Here is an 18,662-nt window from a genome sequence, read left to right on the forward strand (position 1 = left end):
AATACCTGAAAACTCTGACTCACTTTTTTGAAAAATGAAATGGTCTTTACTTTTACTCCCGATCAACAATCAAATATCTTTTTTGATTTATGAATAAAATGAATGGATTGAAATATTTAATTAAATTATCTCAAAATAAACCTTCATTTTGGTGGAAGATTAAAATTAGCTTGAATTCTTCATAGCCTCTGAATAGTGGGTGACCCAACTGGTCACGGGTTGTCTAGTTATCTATAAATTGATACAAAAAGTTAATTACAGCTCAAGTAAGCCTAGTAACGTAAGTAAGTTACTGAGTAAGAGTTAAGTAAAATTTTAATATCATTATTGTAAGTGTAAATCATTGTAATTCATTTATTCTTCTGTTGACTATGTACTTATGTGAACCTTTATATCATAAGTGATGATAATTTACAGCTTTTAATGAATAAAGGTCTTAAATTTTGAGACTTTACTAAAATTAACTGGAATTTCTTATAACAGCCTCTAGTAAATGTTTTAAAATAAGTTTTACATAAATGCTAAAAAAAACTGAAAGGTAAACTAATTTAAAAAATGGCCAAGTGCGGATGAAGACATAAACCATAAATCCATGAGGTGCTTAAAGAAAATCATTATTAACAACTGTGAACAACTTAAGAAACAAAAAAATGTTAATGAATACTTAGATTCTTTATATAGCAAACAAGTTATTACTCCTGCCTATAAATCTACCAACAACTGCTTCATTTGTAAAACATTATTTTTATCTTTATAGGAAAAAGTATGACATAATCTACAAACATTAACACTTTCAGGTTATGGTATTTTGTAGTACATGGACTTCCTTTCTGCAGAGTAATCATTTAGGGCCCACTAACTGGAGACTCAAAAAATAACAAGTCATGGAAAAAACATGGCTAGTTAGTAGATCCATGTCTTGTGCATATCAGAGAAAGGAAAATTTACTTATGTGATTCTCTGTGTCCAAATGTAACTGAGAGAAAAATACTGAAATTTCAAAACAATTTATCCATTAACTAATGAGGGATCTAATGATTGGTACAGTCCTCTACCACACATTTCCTTACCTTTTTTCCTTCCAGATATCCATAATTCTAAAACTACTAAAATAATGTACATTTTTTAAAAGTTCTTTTAAAACTAAAAATCAATACAGCAATGTTGATACTCACCCCTCCTCTAAAAGTTTCAGTTAGTCATCCATGTTTTTGCACTTGTTAACAAAATTTTCAGAACTTATCAAAGCACTGACTTTGTAAAGAAAACTTTCAAAAATTACACAGAAAATATTCAAACACAAGCAAAAATAAAATGTTCAAACATGTTTTTTTCTTTAAGATATAGGAATGTAATATATTTTTTATGAGCATGACATAAACTACTATGAAAAATTGGTTTTAAAAAAATCATTTTGATGCTACAGTATTGAATGAAAATTGTGATTTAAAATTTTTCCAGTAGAAAACGTTTTCTTTTAAATTAAAAGTTTTAAGAGGCCTTATATCTAATTTGTGTGTGTGTGTGTGTGTTTTCTCTTCTTCTTTATAGTCATACACAATGGATGGTGAGACATCCATTTTCATAAGTAATATTATGTTGAAATTAGACAAAATATATAGAGTTGTAGTTTTTCAAGAACAGTCTAAAAACTATGGACTATCACATTCATATTAGAAAAGTTGTTTACAAGATTTCCATGTAAGCATCATTTTCAATATTTGAATCTTCATGGACATAAATTTTTAACTGATTGAATGACCTTATGTTGGATAGAGCTACGTAAAGTTGACCATGAGAAAAAAATATTTGCTCAGCTATGTGCAACCCCAACCAATCTTTTCCCAAATTACATTAGTCTAAAATAAGATATACACTAGAGAAAGATCAAATAAGATAAATTAAAACCTGTACAAAATTTATTACTTTATATATACAATTTAGAAGGGAAACTGGAGCTATTTATCTACAGGAGCCCTGATAGCAGATATTTCAATGAAGCCATAGATATCTGTTGTGCCATGTTGGTTTGGCAAATGATGTCTTTTGCTCTTTCAAAAGCTTTCTAAATATGCACCAGATCCTCTTAGAGACAACACATTTCATCTTCCATCAGCAGTGGTGGCTGTCTTTTCTCATGGTTATTCACCACCCAAGCCTCTATCCATCTATCTCTGCATTTGGCAGAGGCACTTTAAAACTTCTATCTGCTTTAGAATGAGCTGTTGATTGGGGGGCTTAATAAGGGGTTTTAACTTTTCTGCTCTTGTATATGGAACCATGAACAGAACTGCTGTTGATATGGACACCCTTGTGTGTATAGTGAAAATCACCACCTCAGCCAGTATCTCAAGCACATGTATGGTAGTAGGTCATCACCCATAGGGTAGTCATCAGAGATATAGAGTCACCTTCCCACTTTAAAGTTTTCTTTTGATGATATAGCTCCAGGAAAGTTTTTTTGGAATGAGTTTTATGATAGTAATTTGCCTTCTTGTGTTCTCAGTGATTCATTTATTTTGTGTTGTATAACACTAATGAATGACTTTGTGTAAAGTTTCACATATAACTTAAATACAGATAATCATAAATTGTATACTATTATACATATATGTTTCCAACTTTCACGTATTGACACATACACTAACATTTTTTGACAGACTGTCTTAGGCATGTGCAATGTTACCATAGTAACTATCAGTAGTCATGATTTGTAACATTCACCATCTGTGAATGTTGAAACTTGACAGTGTTTTACATCAGATAAATAATTCCAGGTGGAATTAGCTGAACAAGACTATTCAGGACACTATCACCTCACATAAGGTGATCCACTTGTGTTGATTGACATCATAATTCAGTAAATATAGGTAACCTCTATCAAATAAGACGTATTCTGTTCAAATTCACAGTCACTTAATCCATTTTCTGTACATGTGGAGAACACAAGTCCCTTACTGTACATAGAGGAATCATATACATTAGTCCTCTTCTTGAGACCCTGTGACTTTTTTTGGAAGAACTACTGCTATTCAGATAAGGTTACAAAATTTTGATGAAACTTTGAACTACCATTTTGCAATGGAAAACACTTACTTGCTAAAAAAGCAAGGTTACACAGCCCTTTCGGTCATTGGTTTTTGACCAACAACTCTTCTAGTTGGGAGTTGTTGAGTGGTTGTTGCAAAAACACATTTTATCTGAATAAGCCACTCATGAATACTCAGAAAATAAGAGTTGCACTTTCATTTGCTTGTTTCTGAAACAAACAGCTATACTTTCTGTTATAATTGAGAAGAATATCATACAGTGTAGTTTGTACAGTGACTTGTGAAATATCACCCTACAGCTCAGCATTAAGAAATGTCATTTTCTTTCTTAATTATTTTTCAAATAAATGACAGTTCAAACTGGCATAGTCGAATGATTATCACAAAATGTAATCCATAAATTTTGCCATATAACACCCCCAAATAGCTTGGAAAGTAAGGATTTTAAAGCCTTTTCATCCATTGGTTTCTCAACCAAAAAACTGTTCTAATTACAATAATCAAGTGGATATCACATGATGTAGATTTTCATTGTAAGGTGAACATCAATTGACAGTTTGGAAAGTAGGGATCAATACTTATTTTAAATCAATGATAACAAATCAGAAACTGTCCTAACTGTTGATCTGTCAATTAATCTCAGTTATAATAATCTTCAGGTTTTCTTCATGTAAATCACCAAACACAGCCACATAAATGCTTTTATCTTCCTCTTTTTCATCAGCTGAGCTGAAATGCTCTATAACAGTCTCTTCATCTTCCTCAAATTCATTATCTTTGAACTCTAATTCCTGGTGAAGCAAAGCAGGGCATGAGAAATTCATCCTTAGCATAAGGTTGCAACTGGACCCACATTCATGTATCCCATTAATTTCATATGTCAGTACATCAATGTCTGAATACCAGGTATGGACCAGTAAAACTGGTGCCAGTCAGCTTCCAAGTTGCAGGCACATATGACTGCTAGACCCATTCTCCATGCTGCAAAGCCCTTTCTTTTACTGTTTTGTCATATCATCTCTTCTACTGTTTTCTACTTTCTGGCATGAAACCGCATGTGCAACTGCTAGTGTTATTCTTGTTTACTCTCAGCCACTCTACATAGATTTGTGGACATTGTGGCTCTGGGGAACTAGGATGTGAGTTGTATATCACAGTTAAAGGGAATGTCATTCCCAACCCAAATATGAATATGTTGGATGAATAATCAGTCAAACTCTGTTCTTTTGCATGACATATGGAACTATTTGTTCTAATTGGATCATCCAGGATTAACAAACTTTGCAAGCATATGTATTATGGTCTGTAGCTCCCATTCTGCCAAGTCATCTGTCTGAGGGTGATAAGGTGAAGAGCATGTTTTCATCACTCTCAAAACTGTGCACAAGTCAGACAATAACTAGCTATTGAAATTAGCTTTCTAATCCCTTGACTCACTTCAGGGTGCAAAAACATGGCCATTGCTCTGCCTAGTACATCAGCAATGGACTGTTCTCAAATGTTTATTAATGAGTATGCCTTGTCTCACTTCCAATATCCAGAACTGTTCTCTGGAGAACCAACAATTTGTTGCTGAAGTCTACACTGTCTAGGCTGGTTTTCTTTTGGGTTGCACGTGTGATGCAGTGCTGACACCAGTGTTTAATGTCAAGATTCAAACATAGCCAGTATAATCATTTTCAGATTTTAGCATTAGTTTGAACTACAACCTGTTGGCCTCCATTCCTTTCATCAATTAAAGTCTGTAGAATCTGCCACCTAAGGCTTTGGGGGACAACTAGCTGCAGCATACATTAAGACCCATTTCTAGATAGCTGATAAAATTGGTACAATACACTTCGTACATCTGTAGCTTTTTCTACAAGGCTGCATGCACTCATGCAACATACTTTAAGTGTGCTTACCATGCATTCCTTTGCTGCACAGTTTCTGGATCTTTTAATTGCTCTTCACAAGAGCTGTTGAAGTTCCAACATAATATCTTACCTCCTCTCACAGAATAGCTTTTCTTGACTTGTATTGCCCTCTATATGCACACATTTTTCCTTGCCACTAGCCTTGATACCCCTACCTACCCTCACATGATTTCACATGAGGCAGCTGCATGATGGCATGCAAATGAGCATGTGACACAACTCCTAGCACAGCTGACTCCCTGTATGTAGCTTTGCTAAATTTCACTTCTCGATTGGCACTCGTGATGTTAAAATTGTTTTTCGCTCACAGAATTTTTAGTCAGTTCCTTGTTTTATTTGGAGGGACTTAGTTTTACTTTACACTTGCTACACTTGTGTTCTGAAATTTTCATTAGTATATGTTAGCATTACATGTCTTTTATTCTAATATGTGATTCTTTGGAGCTTTTTTTTGTGGACTTTTCTACTTCCACTCACAGTTGAAGTAAATTCTGAGTTTCACATTACAACTACTACCACTGCTGTTCCTACTACAGTTAACCTTACTTTGACTACAGTGGCTTCAGGTCAACAACAGTTGGTGGAAGATATTAAGGCCTTGGTTTCCCAGGAGTTGGCTACCTAAACAAGAGGATGAAGATTTTGACAGCCTGTTTCTTCCCTCTTCCTATGCCACACATTCATGTTTAGCTCCAGTGGAAGTGCCTAGGCTTCCTCCTCCCTTCCTGGAGTTAATAAACTAGATATGTTACATTTTGTCTTTGTCCATCGATTCCTATGACTCCTCCCCTTCCCTTTTAAGTTAGATACCTTCAAGCCAATATCTTGTTCTCCCCCCTCGCCAGATATTGGGGTTCATGCCAATGGATTTGCAAACCAATTACATTCAGGGGTCAGTATGCCTCGATCTCCCATGTTATAAGTCTGCATTTCCATTTTTCGACTCCAAGCAATTAGATTTTCTTCTGCATCTGTGGGGTTTGGATCAAAGTACTCTGGTGATGTTTTCCCAACCTCAATTTTCCTGAATACACCTCATGTCATTCTCTCTCTCTCTCTCTTATTCCCTTTCTTCAATTCAACTTCTTTCAGAGGCTCTTCATTGTTCTCCTCACAGGTCTTCAGTGGAGACTTGTGCCCTGTTTTTTTCCACTCTTGCATGCTTTTTCTCTCTGCCCTTTCCCTACAAAATTGCTACTCTGTTGTTGGAATCTCTGGATCAGGGGGACCTTTTGCACCCCAACCTCTTTATGGAACTTGAGCATGGCTCCCTTTTTAAGGCAAGATATCTTTGAGAGTCTTCCTGACTCTTTAGAGACCAGAGTCAAGTCTGCATGTTTGCACACCACCCTTTCCAAATTGGCTTATCATTTGGCTCACCTTTTTCTTGAACCTGTTCCTGTGTTACTTCCCATTCCTTCCTCTACTTTACCAGTGCCTGCTACATGGGTCTCTGAGGTTAACTGTATTCATTTGTTAATGGTTTCAGTGCCTCAATGACTTCATGGTGGGTACAGGTGCGGTGGAGGCCAGTCTTTTGTGATTTGCAACCATTTGGGGGACCTTCACCACAGAAACTTGGGTTGTGGGGGTTCTTTTGAAAATGCTCTTTCTTTGCTTCAGTTCTCCTCATCCCATATCCTTCCCCCTCCTCTGCATCTCAGTTCTAACCAGTATCTTTCTTAAGTAATTCTATATTTCCTTCACAAGGGCATTATAGAACAGATTTCTATTCCCATTTGTCTGTAGTCCTCAAGAAGACTGGTGCCCATCATTAATCTCTCTTCCTTGAACTACTTCCTAAACCTTCTTCGATTTATCACTTCAATGGGCTATCACTCATGGTCTTTGAACGATGAAGTTAGATGGCTTAGATGCTTACCACCACATTCCCATCTCCCCAGCATCCTGGTGCTTTCTTTGTTTTGTTCATCGTGGTTGTGTCTACCAGATCAGGCAACCTTTGGTTCCCTACATTTATAGTCAGGTTGTCAAGGCCTTTGCCCATCTTCTTCATTACATATGCCTTTGTTTCCACCATTATATAGACAAGTGACTGCTTCTACCTCTGTCACATGCCACCTTGTCCCTTCACACTTTGTTTATTCTTTAACAAGCTGCATGGGTAGGTTGGCTGGTCAAGGTGGCACAGTCATTCATCTCCCTCAATCAATACCTTGTTCCTCTCGTGGTATTTTTCAACTTCCATCTCAGCCGGGCCAACCCTTCTCCCCTTTGCTTGCAATCTGTGGAGCTTTTGGTTTGGACCATTTCTTCCTCTCTTTCTCCAAGTGTGCAAGAGGTTCTATCACTTTTTAAGAAATGAGTTTTTTGGAGACCGCAATTCCTCTCAGTCGAGTCCACATGTGACCTATTCAGTGGACTTTACAAGATCAGTGGAACCTCCTTTGAGATCCCTTGGTTGCTCCTGTACATCTCCCTCCTCCTTTTCATATAGTCTTCACCTGGTGGTTGGGCAGAGATAACATCACTATGGATGTTCCTCCTCCTCATCCAGAGGTGCACCTCTTGATGGATGCTTCTTTTTCAGGTTGGGGTGTGAATCTGGATATGCAGGAGAATTCAGGCCATTTGTCTATTTCTGAGTCATCTCTGCATATCAACCTCTTGGAAATATTTGCTGTCTATCAGGTTTTGGTTCACTTTCTTCTATCTCTCTAGAATTGGTCAGTTATGATCCATTCCAACAACTCAACAGTTGTCTCATACATCACTTGGCAAGAGAGCACTCAGTCAAAGTCTTATTGTTTCCACATGTTGGACCTCCTGTTTTGGTCCCACAGCCATCACATTTGCTTGTTAGCATGTTGTATACTGGGTGCCCTGAATCTGGTCATGGATCATTGATTGGTCCTCAACAAGATTGTCCCAATGGTGTGGTCCCTTGACCCACATGTGTTCAGCTGGCTATGCTACCAGTGAGGTACTCTATAACTGGATGCATTTGGCACCTACCTGAACTCCATGCTTCTCCAGATTTGGTCTCCAATTCCACATCCTTTTGTCATAGCTGTCGATACCCTCAGTCAGAATTGGGGGCCTTTACCTCCATGCCTAACCCCATCTCTCTTTTTCCTTGTGTCCTCTCCATCATCCAAGCCATTCTGTATCATGTTCTCTTGGTGGCACCACTTTGGCTAGTGCAGCCGAAATTTCCACTTCTGCACCAGCTCCTATTGACACCTTCTCTTCCCCTCTCACCTACCCTCTCTAGACAACCTGAATCAGGCATGCTACATCTTTCCATTCCAATACTCCATCTTCATATGTGGCTTTTGTCTGGTCCCTTGCCAAATGAGCTAGAATTTCCCCACGGGTTGCTTCCCTAATTTCCCATTCCATTTCCCCTTCCTCCATGTCAGTTTACCATTGTAAATGGTATGTCTACTGCCATTGGTCTTCTCGTTCGTGGTTTTCCTCCACCTCATCCTACTCTCCTTCATTTGACTTCCTTCCTTACCTGGCAAGGGGCTTTTGCTGTCCACCATTGTTAGTTATTGTGTCACCTTGTCAGCCATTTTTGGTTTTACAAGATTTTGGCATGTCTTCACTCCTCCAGTTCTAATCATATTGTTTCATTCCTCTGTTTTTCTCATCCCCCCCATGGGATTCTATTCCTTACATCATCTCTCCTTAAAGTACTCTTTCCTCCTGCTGTTAGCATGTGGCTGTTGATGTTCAAATATGCTCATTCTTGATGTCTCTCTCACATTATATCACAGGACCTATGTCATTCTCTACATAGATTGGTCTTTTCTGCTCAAAACTTCAGCTGCTAGTGAGGGCAGTTTTGCCTTCTCTCACATTTTCTTCCCTTTCATTTCTCACCTTTATGATCATTCTGATCTAGATCACCTCTTGTGTCCTGTCCAGGATCTCTGCTGTTACATGGCTCATGCTGCTCTCTTCCATGGTTCCTGTTCCCATTTTTTCATTCATTTGAACCCTTCCCTTTTCCATGATGTTTCTCCTATTACTCTTACAGGTTGGATTTGCCAACTTATTTGCCTAGTTTATTCTTACCTGTCTCCTGATGATGGTTATTTATTCCAAGTCTCCTCCTGTCAAATCCACCATATTAGCATGTTTCTAGCTGCTTGATTCCATAGTCCATTAAAGGATATAGTTCGTGCTGACACGTGGAGAACTCTCCATACATTTATTTCACGTTATCTTCATCATCTGGCCACTTCCTGTTCTATGTCCTGTTGCCATCTTGAACTCTACAGTTTTTCTATGAGTTTTTCTATCCCACTGATAGGTGAATGTTGCCTGACCAGGTATTCTTATTCTTAAACCCATACTATATGACCATTTTGGTCAATAATGCCCACCATTGAAATGGGTAGTTCTGCAAGACCACTTCTAAGTTTTTCTTGTGGTATTTTGAATCATAAATATGTTTGTCCTGGACCATACACTGATGGACTAACATAAGTAAAGCAGAAGGAGATTGCTGCCCATCCCTACTGCTCCTTCAGTTGACTGTATCAGGAACAGTTTGCTTATCCAAATAGGGTTTCCCAGTCACCTGTTGCATTGTCTCTGGTCCTGGGTTCCTCCAGATTTTCCAACATGTATTTCCCCCTTTTTTCTAGTGGAGCATGGAAATTCTTGTTACTTATAAGTTTCTAGCCACTGGTGTGGTAGACCATTGAGACTTCCTCCTGAGTGTGCTCAATTCTATACAGTTCTAAGTATGATGATGGTGTTCTGCTGGTGTATATGGTGTGTAGACACTCCTACCATGGACCTAATGCTCTTTTCTGGATGCTGCCTTGTTGTGAACTAGATAACTTCCACCAAAATGCAGTTCAACCCTCCAGCTGGGCACACTCTTTCTACAGTCACCCAGATATCAGTTCCCCATGTGTTCTGGTGTTGGTTGGAGCTGGACCACATGTGAGTAACCCAGGTACCCTACACATCACTGTCCACTTTCCTACTGTTGTCCAGATGTCAATTTCTGGGGGTACTGGTTTGGGTTGTGTTGGACATGCACACATGATTTTGCAGGTCCTTCAAATGGAAGATCATCTTTTCTTCCAGTTCCCATGTCCAAGATGAACAGTAGAGGACCCTCTTCCTATTGTGGGTAGTATACTCTTTCATGGTACTGGTAGTGTTGGTTGAAGTTCAATTCCCCTTATGATCTGCTGCACCCTATCCACTCTACACCAGGGGTCCCTCCTATGATTCCATCCTTATTGCAACACGTCTTTTTCATGGGTGAAGAGTATACCTGGCTCAGAAGTGGTGCAGTCTTCTATGGGTGTGTTTTACATACTCTTTATTCACACACCCCATGGGCTTCCTTTGAACACTTCCTGAAGGGAACTCATCTACATAGTTACTCTGGTCCCTTCACCAGGGCAGTGTGGGATTCTAGTTATTCTGTGAGAGAAGGTAAAATATTGTATAGGAAGTTAACATTTTCCTACACTGAAAATGTATTCTCGATAGATACCACCTCTCGCTCTTCTCACCCTTCCTCCCAACTTCTGTTGTATTTTCCTTTTCTGTTGCTCAAGCTCGAAGTAAAATTGGGCTAAGCTGCATAGAGAGAGTAAGCTGTGCTAGGAGTTGTGTTGCACTCCTATTGGTAGAAGGTTGTCACATGCTCTTTTGCATGCTATCACCCAGCTGCCTCACAGGAAATCATGAGATAGGGTGGGAGTGGGTATCTGTTGATATTGGAAGAAAAAGGTGTGTAATTCTTTAAACATCAAAAGTCCTTTTTCAAATTTTTTATGCATGAATGAAATGCTTAAAAATTATGTGTGTACAGAACTCTTATAAACATTAGTAAAATCATGACCTATATCACTCCAGATTGTATTAAATAAAGTTAAGAATAGTATAGAATACTTATTACAATACACATACATATTAACAAGGACACACTGAAATAATATATATCTGCAATGAATGTTAAACTCCCCTTTGTAGGTAAGGAAAGTGGAGTACAAAGATCCTATGGAAGAAGAATGGGAGAAGTTTCAAAAGACTATTGCTGCAGAAACAAATGTAAGTGTTCATAACAATTTTTAATGTGTCATTACATCTAGGATTCAGTTTTCCACTTACTGTTCATGTATTTTAAAAATTCAAGGAGGGGGTGAATCAAAAAAATGCAAGTACAGTGACAGCTATATAGACTTTGGTTTCACTTTTGTTAAAGATAAAAATGCTCCTGGTGGAAAGTGTGTTGATTCAAGCTCTTGAATCTAACCTAGTTATGGAGCCATTTAATAGGAAAACATAGTGACTATTTCAAAAGGAAGCATGATGAATTATGAAAGAATGGTACTTCACTGAATAAATTTGTTTGCATAAATATGCTTGAAGCGTCATACCAAGTCAGCTTATTGCTATGGCTTGTGAAGTAAGTGCATACACTTATCAATAGGAGTGTTGTTATATAATTATACAGTTGATTATTATCAATAGGAGTCTTCTTATATAATTATACAGTTGATTGTTATGAATAGCAGTCTTCTTATAGAATTATACAGTTGATTGTCATGAATTGGACAGATGAAAAGTCTAGTAAGATCATAGATACTCTCCTTTTCTTGAACAATACAGTTTCTCATCACATCAAAGCTATGGTTAACCAGTGTAAAACAAAGCTAGTTCATTGTCTGGAGGGCACTCATGTAGGTTTCACTATTGAACTTGATGTATCTACTAAAGTTGAAAGATTAGGTGTATTGCTTGTGTTTGTTCACTACATTTTTAAATTATCTGTAATTGAGGATTTGTTGTGCCAACCTCTTGAAACAATTACAAAAGTTAAGGCTATACTTAGAATCTGGAATAATTTTATAGAAAAATATGATTAAGTGGGACCTTTGCAGTGATGTTTGTACTGACAGTGCAAAAGCTATAACAAGAAAAGTCAAAGGTATGGTGACTCTCATCATAAACATTGCACTGAAAGTCAGAACTAGGTATTGTTGTCTTCATTGACAAGCTCTCACAGTGAAACTCATGCCAGAAGACCTCAAAGCTGTACTTGATGAAGTTATGAAAACTGTGAACTTTATTAAAGCCAGATCTCTTGAGTGTTTACAGTTTTATGCAAGGAGATGGGTACTACACACATTGGTCTATTGTTACACACTGAAGTTTGCTGGCTGTCATACAACATAGCACTTTGTCATGTTTGTGAATTATAAGACAAGATTTGACTCATTCTGAAATATAACAAGTTTGCCCTTTCATCAAGTTTAATGATACTATATGAATTGAAACATTAACCTACCTTGCAAACATATTTTTGAGATTTAATTATGTAAACTTGTCTCTTCAAGGCATAAACATTAACATTTTAATGTTCAAGACAAAATAGAGTTGTTTCTACTGATATTGAACTGGATGAAAGCACAAAATGCTGTATAATTCAGCACCTGGAAGATTTAAACAAAACTGTGAGAGAATATTTCCCAAAACTAATGACCTTTTTACATGGCTGCATAATCCTTTCTATGATTCAGTAAATGTCAACGAGCAAAATCTGTCCATGAAAGAACAAGGAAACTGATTGATATTTCAACAGGCCTCAGCCTAAAAATTACTTTTTAAATGAATTTTTGAATCAAACTCTTAAATCAATATCCTGAATTTACAAAAATGAGCTATAAAACATTTTATACCCTTTGCTATAACCTACATGTGTGAGGCCAGCTTCTCACAATATATTGCTACAAAAAATAAGTATAGTATGAAATTAGATGCACCACCTATAATTGTCAACTAACATCACAAACTTTCAAGAGTACTGTGTAGGGAAACAAGCCCACTCATCACACTGACAGAAGTGTCATTATTCTTTTATAGTCTTGTATAAATCTTTTTTTTTTATGACGTGCTGTCTTCAATAATTCTATGATAGAATGACAGAATATATATATATATATATATATATTCACAGTGAAATGCATGCTATAAGACCTCAAAGTTGTATTTGATGAAATAGTGAAGACTGCATATGTGTGTGTGTGTATATATGTGCAAAAGGGTTCTAGCACTTGGGAAGGCTTGGGGACCACTGAGCTAAAGTCACAATTGTTCTTCTGTTTTCTGAATTCCTGATGAACATCAAACCTGTACATTCTCTGGCTAACTAAGGCAGTCTGTATTGATTTTTTTTGTGGTGGGTGTTACAGCTAATGTTTTTCTCTGACTACTGTTTGTGTGTCATTTAAAGTTATAGCTATCCTTTATCTGTACTGCAAGTACGTTTACAATGAATCCATTAGTGAATCAGTCAAAACTTAGGATTGACTTCTTGTATTATTGCTTGTAAGGTTGTTCACAGACATTAACAAAAAATTAACTTAATGGTTTTTATTATACAGGTATCGCAGGCTATTATAGAAGAAGATTTAGAGGAGAGTAAAGTTGAAAGAGAGATTGATGAGATTGATGAACAAATGTAAGAAGTTTTTCTTACTGAAAACATTGTTATGTTATGATATAAAATGAACGTGTCAGAAATTTGTATTCTTGTGTGTACAATAATTGTGTGTGATACAAATCTGAAATTTTTAAATCACGATTTACATGTATCAGAAAATAAGTTGCAATAGTAAGAAAATTTATATACACCTCTAATCAATGAAAGCTGGGAAAGAGAATTCTATTTTTTTTTCTCTTGGTCTTCAAATTAAGAGTTATAGAGTAATTGAAACAAAATTGTCAGCAGTTTATGACATGAAATTAACAATATTCCAGGATATAATAAATGATAATAAAAAAATCAGATCTGTAAAAGTTGTAACTGTAGTACATCTATAAACAGATTGAAAGTATGTATAATTAAGGATAAAATATTTAACTTCCCAACTCATGGTAGTAATTACATTAAAACATCAAACTAAACAATTTAGAAAGCAGGCTGTTTTCATTAAATTGACTGAATTCTAGCTTCAAACTAGAAATATTTCTAAATAGTTGTAAAAAGCTCTACTTATTTTAGAATAGCTAGTGGTTTTCTGCCTTCTAAATTCCTCTTTGATAATGTGAAAAAAGAACAGTTGTATTAAATGACCATTTATGTAACATAATTAGTAGTTGTAAAGTATTAAAATGAATATTGTTGTACTGGACCAATTAAAACAGGCTGTGTAATTTGAATAACTAGTTTATTAGCCACTTGTACAAAATATTTCACTTTCCCAAACAATACCAGGCTTAGGCCTAACTACCCAGTTTTTAGGCTATATGATCAAGTTGTTTGTTTGATACTTGACTCTTGATTGACTCACTGAAGTGATTATAAGACTCCTAAAAGCTTCAACTGTGTTATACATCTAACTCTTAATCAAAACTGATTCCAAAACATAAAACTGATTACATATGTTTCACCAAAGATGCTAATACATACAGTTTACATCAAATTTTAACCAAATGACACTCCATGCATATAGTTCCTTCTCCCAAAAATCTTTTACAAAACAGATAATTGTAATATAATATTTTCAACAAGCAATATATAATATAATTCAGTTACATGTAAAACAAGATATAATTTCAATTGTTCACAACAATATGAATGATAAATTGGTATTCCAAATCTTTACCTCGTACACTAAAAACCAGAAGTTTTATACAAATCTGACCTTTTTTTATTTCACTGAATGAATATTTTGACCAGAATAATCCTGTTTATCTGACTCCTCCATTCTTGCCTCAGAATGATTAAGTTCTTTACTTGTAAGTGTTTGTTTTCTTCTTTCAGTTATAACTGGGAAAGGGTAGAGAAGTTACAAAAGAAAAAAGAAGAAATACTAAGAAATGAGCATAGTAAAGAAGACAACTCTGATGACAACAGTAGTGTAGATGAGCATGAATTTGATGAGTTCTTGGACTGGCGGTCAAAAGGAGTGTGGAAACTATAAAATTTGTATAAAGATAAAATTATTGAAAAAGTTGAATTTATGGATTTACAAGGAAGAAATCATAAAATGTGCCTCGATCAGAGGAAATATAATATTGTGTTCCTGAACACTAAAATATCACTAAGATGCTGTTTGAGAATGCTAAATTTTCATTCTTAAATTTCATTAATTAATTTCATGACTGTAGTGATCATAATCTTTGTAGCATTTTGTTTTGAAGAAGAAGGATTAATACTGCTTTTGACCATCTTCTATACATGTAATTTACTTTATAAATTTCATAAGTTCTTCACTTTACATTTTCATAAGAATTTAAAAAACAAAGATTAGAATGTCTCACATACCTTTGGCAACTCTGTACAATTTCTGCTCAGGCATTGCTTTAAACATATATTGTACTTTATATTGCTATAAATCATACATTCACAATACCATTATCATATGGAACAGTAGTTTGTATGTATTGTAGACATTCTCTGTTATGCCCACTTAATACATATTAAACAACTGTTGACTTTACAATAAACTGCTTAGTTAACCATAAAACTACAAACTAAATTATGGTTATATTAGTGTAATTTCTTTTACTTTTCAATCACAAAATAAAAAATAAGTTGAAGCATAACTTGTCATTGTTTGATTTCATAATTTTGAGTTGTTTTTTAATCAAACAACATAAAAATTCCTTTTTTCCAATATATATTAAATATCTTAAAATATCTTTGTCTATTTACTAATTTTATGTTTGTGGACCTATGGTTGAATTAGCAATGTACTTTTTCTATTTTATAAAAATAAACTTTCTTTTAATTATATTAAAAAATTGATATTCAGTTTGTGTTTATGCATGTAAAGAAAGTTTTATTTCCAACTAGAAGCTGTGTACTAAAGTTCCAAACTGAATCTCAGTGGTTCTTGTGTATGAGAAGTTGATTTTTAATATCCCTTTTCAGGATCATTTTATAATTGAAGCATATATCTTATGTCAAGTTGATGAGGCCTATTTTTGTAATCACGGAAATATTACTTTCATTTTAAATGGCTATACTTGTGATTTGACCTGGGAACATTGTGTTTAGATAAAATTCATCCACAAAGCATTGTTGTTTACATGGCAACGTGGCCTCAATACTAGTGATCCCCAGACAACCTAATTAGAAATACTCAGCTGCCATGGCAGTGCTTACAGCTTGATATAACCAAAGTTCCAAACCTTACAATTAAAACAGCATAAGCAGAGCTACATACAACTTTTCCCAACTACTCAAACCTGAATCTTGGTTTTTGGTAAAGGGTCTAGATGGATATGAAGTATTGATTCCATATAATTATTACAGATTCTTATTACTTAGAAAGTTCATCTGAAGATAGATAATGTTTATATAGTTAATTACAATTGTTTTAGATAGTAAAGATAAAAAAAAGATCAGTAAAAAACCTTATAAAATTTACATCTAGTAAATGTATAACAATTCTGTTGATGGTGGTTATAAGTGGCACATTACCTTAACATGAAATATCCTGTTAATTTTAGGTCATAACTTCCAAATTTAGAATGATAAATAGTCTATCATTTAATATAAAACTATCTTAAATGTGAGAGAAGGAAGATAAAATAGTTCTTTTTGAGAAGCTTGTTTAAGTACAGCTACTCTGATAAAACTGTTGTGGTATTTCACACTAGGTGAAATCACAAGTTGTTAGAGATGACACATTAACAGTGAGTTACGTCTGGGAAAGGTCTATGAAAAATTAGTCCTTGAAATTACCCAAAAAATTTACAGATAATATATTCTAGATATTTTGTGGCCTATTGTAAGCATGCCAAGGGTCTATGGTTTGTGTCCTATTACCACAAAAATGTGCTTTGAACGTTGAGGCCATAAATGCATTATAAGAATAATAGTGAAATCTCACTGTTTGATTAGAGTAGCCAAAGGGTTTGTGTTAGGTGCTTTTGACTATCTGCCATTTCTATAGTCTGGTTTATCAGCTCAAAATATGGGACAGTTAGCACAGATAGCCATTACATAGCTTTGTACAAATATCCAAAACAAAGATTTCATTTTTGTTTAATACATTTTTAAATTATAGAGGAGTTTTGGAATAGCAGTTTCAAGCAACTCAATGTGCATTAATATTGTATTAAGTAATTGAATCAAAGACATTTGAAATAAACAAGGTGAATTATCTTTCACTCTAATGAAATAATAATGACTTGTTCATTTGATCAGAAGTTCTTAACAATTATTTAGAATAGTCATAGCTTCTGTTGTTTGCAGTAAAAGTTAGTATTATGATGTAAAAAAAGTTTTGAGATTTAACCCATTGACTACTGATTCACCATATAGGGTACAGTTTGGCTCCAGCAGTTGAGTGCGAGTGTGTCATATATGATGTCCAGTTTGCAAAAACCTTGTGCATGTTTAGAGCATCTGCAGTCAATGGATTAAAGAACTGAATGCTATTTTGCTCTATTACAATATATAAATGTTCAATAAAGTTTATAAGTAAAAGGTATGAAATTATGTGATTTTTAAAAAAATTAATTTAATTTTCATAATATATTTTTATATAATTAATGTGTTCATATGCTATGACCAAGTATATTTTTGCAATTACTCAGTTCAGAGCAAAAAAATTACCCTTATGAAAAAACAAGATAGTAGTGCAGAAAATTACAATAAAGGAAACTAGGAATCCACGATGTTCACAGTTGAATTAACATGGCAGTCTAAGCTTGATTCTTTAGTTGTCATACATAATAATTAAAATCTTTGTTCTCTTGTTCATTGGATAACTTAGCTACATTGCTTTAGTAGCAGTATAGAATCTATTTTTTTCCTATTCATAATACCATTGGATTAGAATGACCTGATAGTGAGAATGCTCGACTTGCAACTTATGGGTCACAGGTTTAAATCATATCACTGTACATGCTCACACTTTCAGCCCTGGAGGAGTTATTGTGTGACTGTCGATCCCACTATTCAATTTAAGTGGCCCGAGAGTTGATGGTAGGTGATGTTGGCTAACTGCCTTCCCTATAGTTTATAACTTCCCAGTTAAAGATGGCTAGCACAGGTAGCCCTCAAATAGCTTTGCAGGAAATTCAGCAAACAAACAAACAAAGCTAGCTTTGTTGTACAAGAAGCATTACAAGTTAACAATAATTCACAGTTAAAATGAAATAATAACAAAATAATTTTTAGTGCTTTGTATCATTTTATTGTATGCAAATTTTTTTTTTTCATTTTGTTATTCTTGAATATCTCTGAATATTATAAAATTTCACTGAGAAGTCTAATACCTGTAAGATATTTATTTTTTATAAAAAGTAGATACTTGTATATTAATCAGCTTTTCGGTAAAATTTCAGATTTTGTCTCATGTAATAAGTTTAAAGAAGTTTCTTTAACTCAGTCTTTCACATATAAAACTATATTCTTAATATTTCATCCAAATAGTATTTTAGCTCATGGTTAATCCAACTCGTGAGGTTTCGTACTGAACAAAAATCATGTTGTCAGTGGCTTACTAATGTAGAAAAAAAATCTTATTCATACCTACCTCTGGTCTGAAAATTTTATTTTCGTATATGAAAAATGCATAAGTGTTACAAAAAATTGTAGTATCAAATAGGTCTTAGATAACCTAAATATTTATTTACTAGAGATGACATTTTCCATCGCATCAAAATATACAAGTAATCAAAAATAAGAGAAAATATGAAGTAATGTATTTGAACTTACACTTAACTCTGGGGAGGG

At 34.9% G+C, this 18,662-nt stretch overlaps 1 protein-coding gene across 2 annotated transcripts in view; it reads left to right on the plus strand.

Moving 5' to 3' along the window:
- LOC106462759 (zinc finger protein 830-like) overlaps positions 1 to 15,517 on the plus strand; it is a 64,001-nt gene extending 48,484 nt beyond the window's left edge. For both annotated transcript variants that reach the window (XM_022390088.1, XM_022390089.1), the window contains exons 6-8: positions 10,937 to 11,014; positions 13,351 to 13,427; positions 14,733 to 15,517. In XM_022390088.1, the coding sequence (XP_022245796.1) occupies positions 10,937 to 11,014; positions 13,351 to 13,427; positions 14,733 to 14,892 (315 nt within the window). In that variant the 3' untranslated portion in view covers positions 14,893 to 15,517. The remainder of the gene's footprint in view (positions 1 to 10,936; positions 11,015 to 13,350; positions 13,428 to 14,732) is intronic.
- The last annotated feature ends 3,145 nt before the right edge of the window (positions 15,518 to 18,662 follow it).

Source organism: Limulus polyphemus, unplaced genomic scaffold, assembly GCF_000517525.1.
Source record: "Limulus polyphemus unplaced genomic scaffold, Limulus_polyphemus-2.1.2 Scaffold1242, whole genome shotgun sequence".
Lineage (NCBI taxonomy): Eukaryota > Metazoa > Arthropoda > Merostomata > Xiphosura > Limulidae > Limulus > Limulus polyphemus.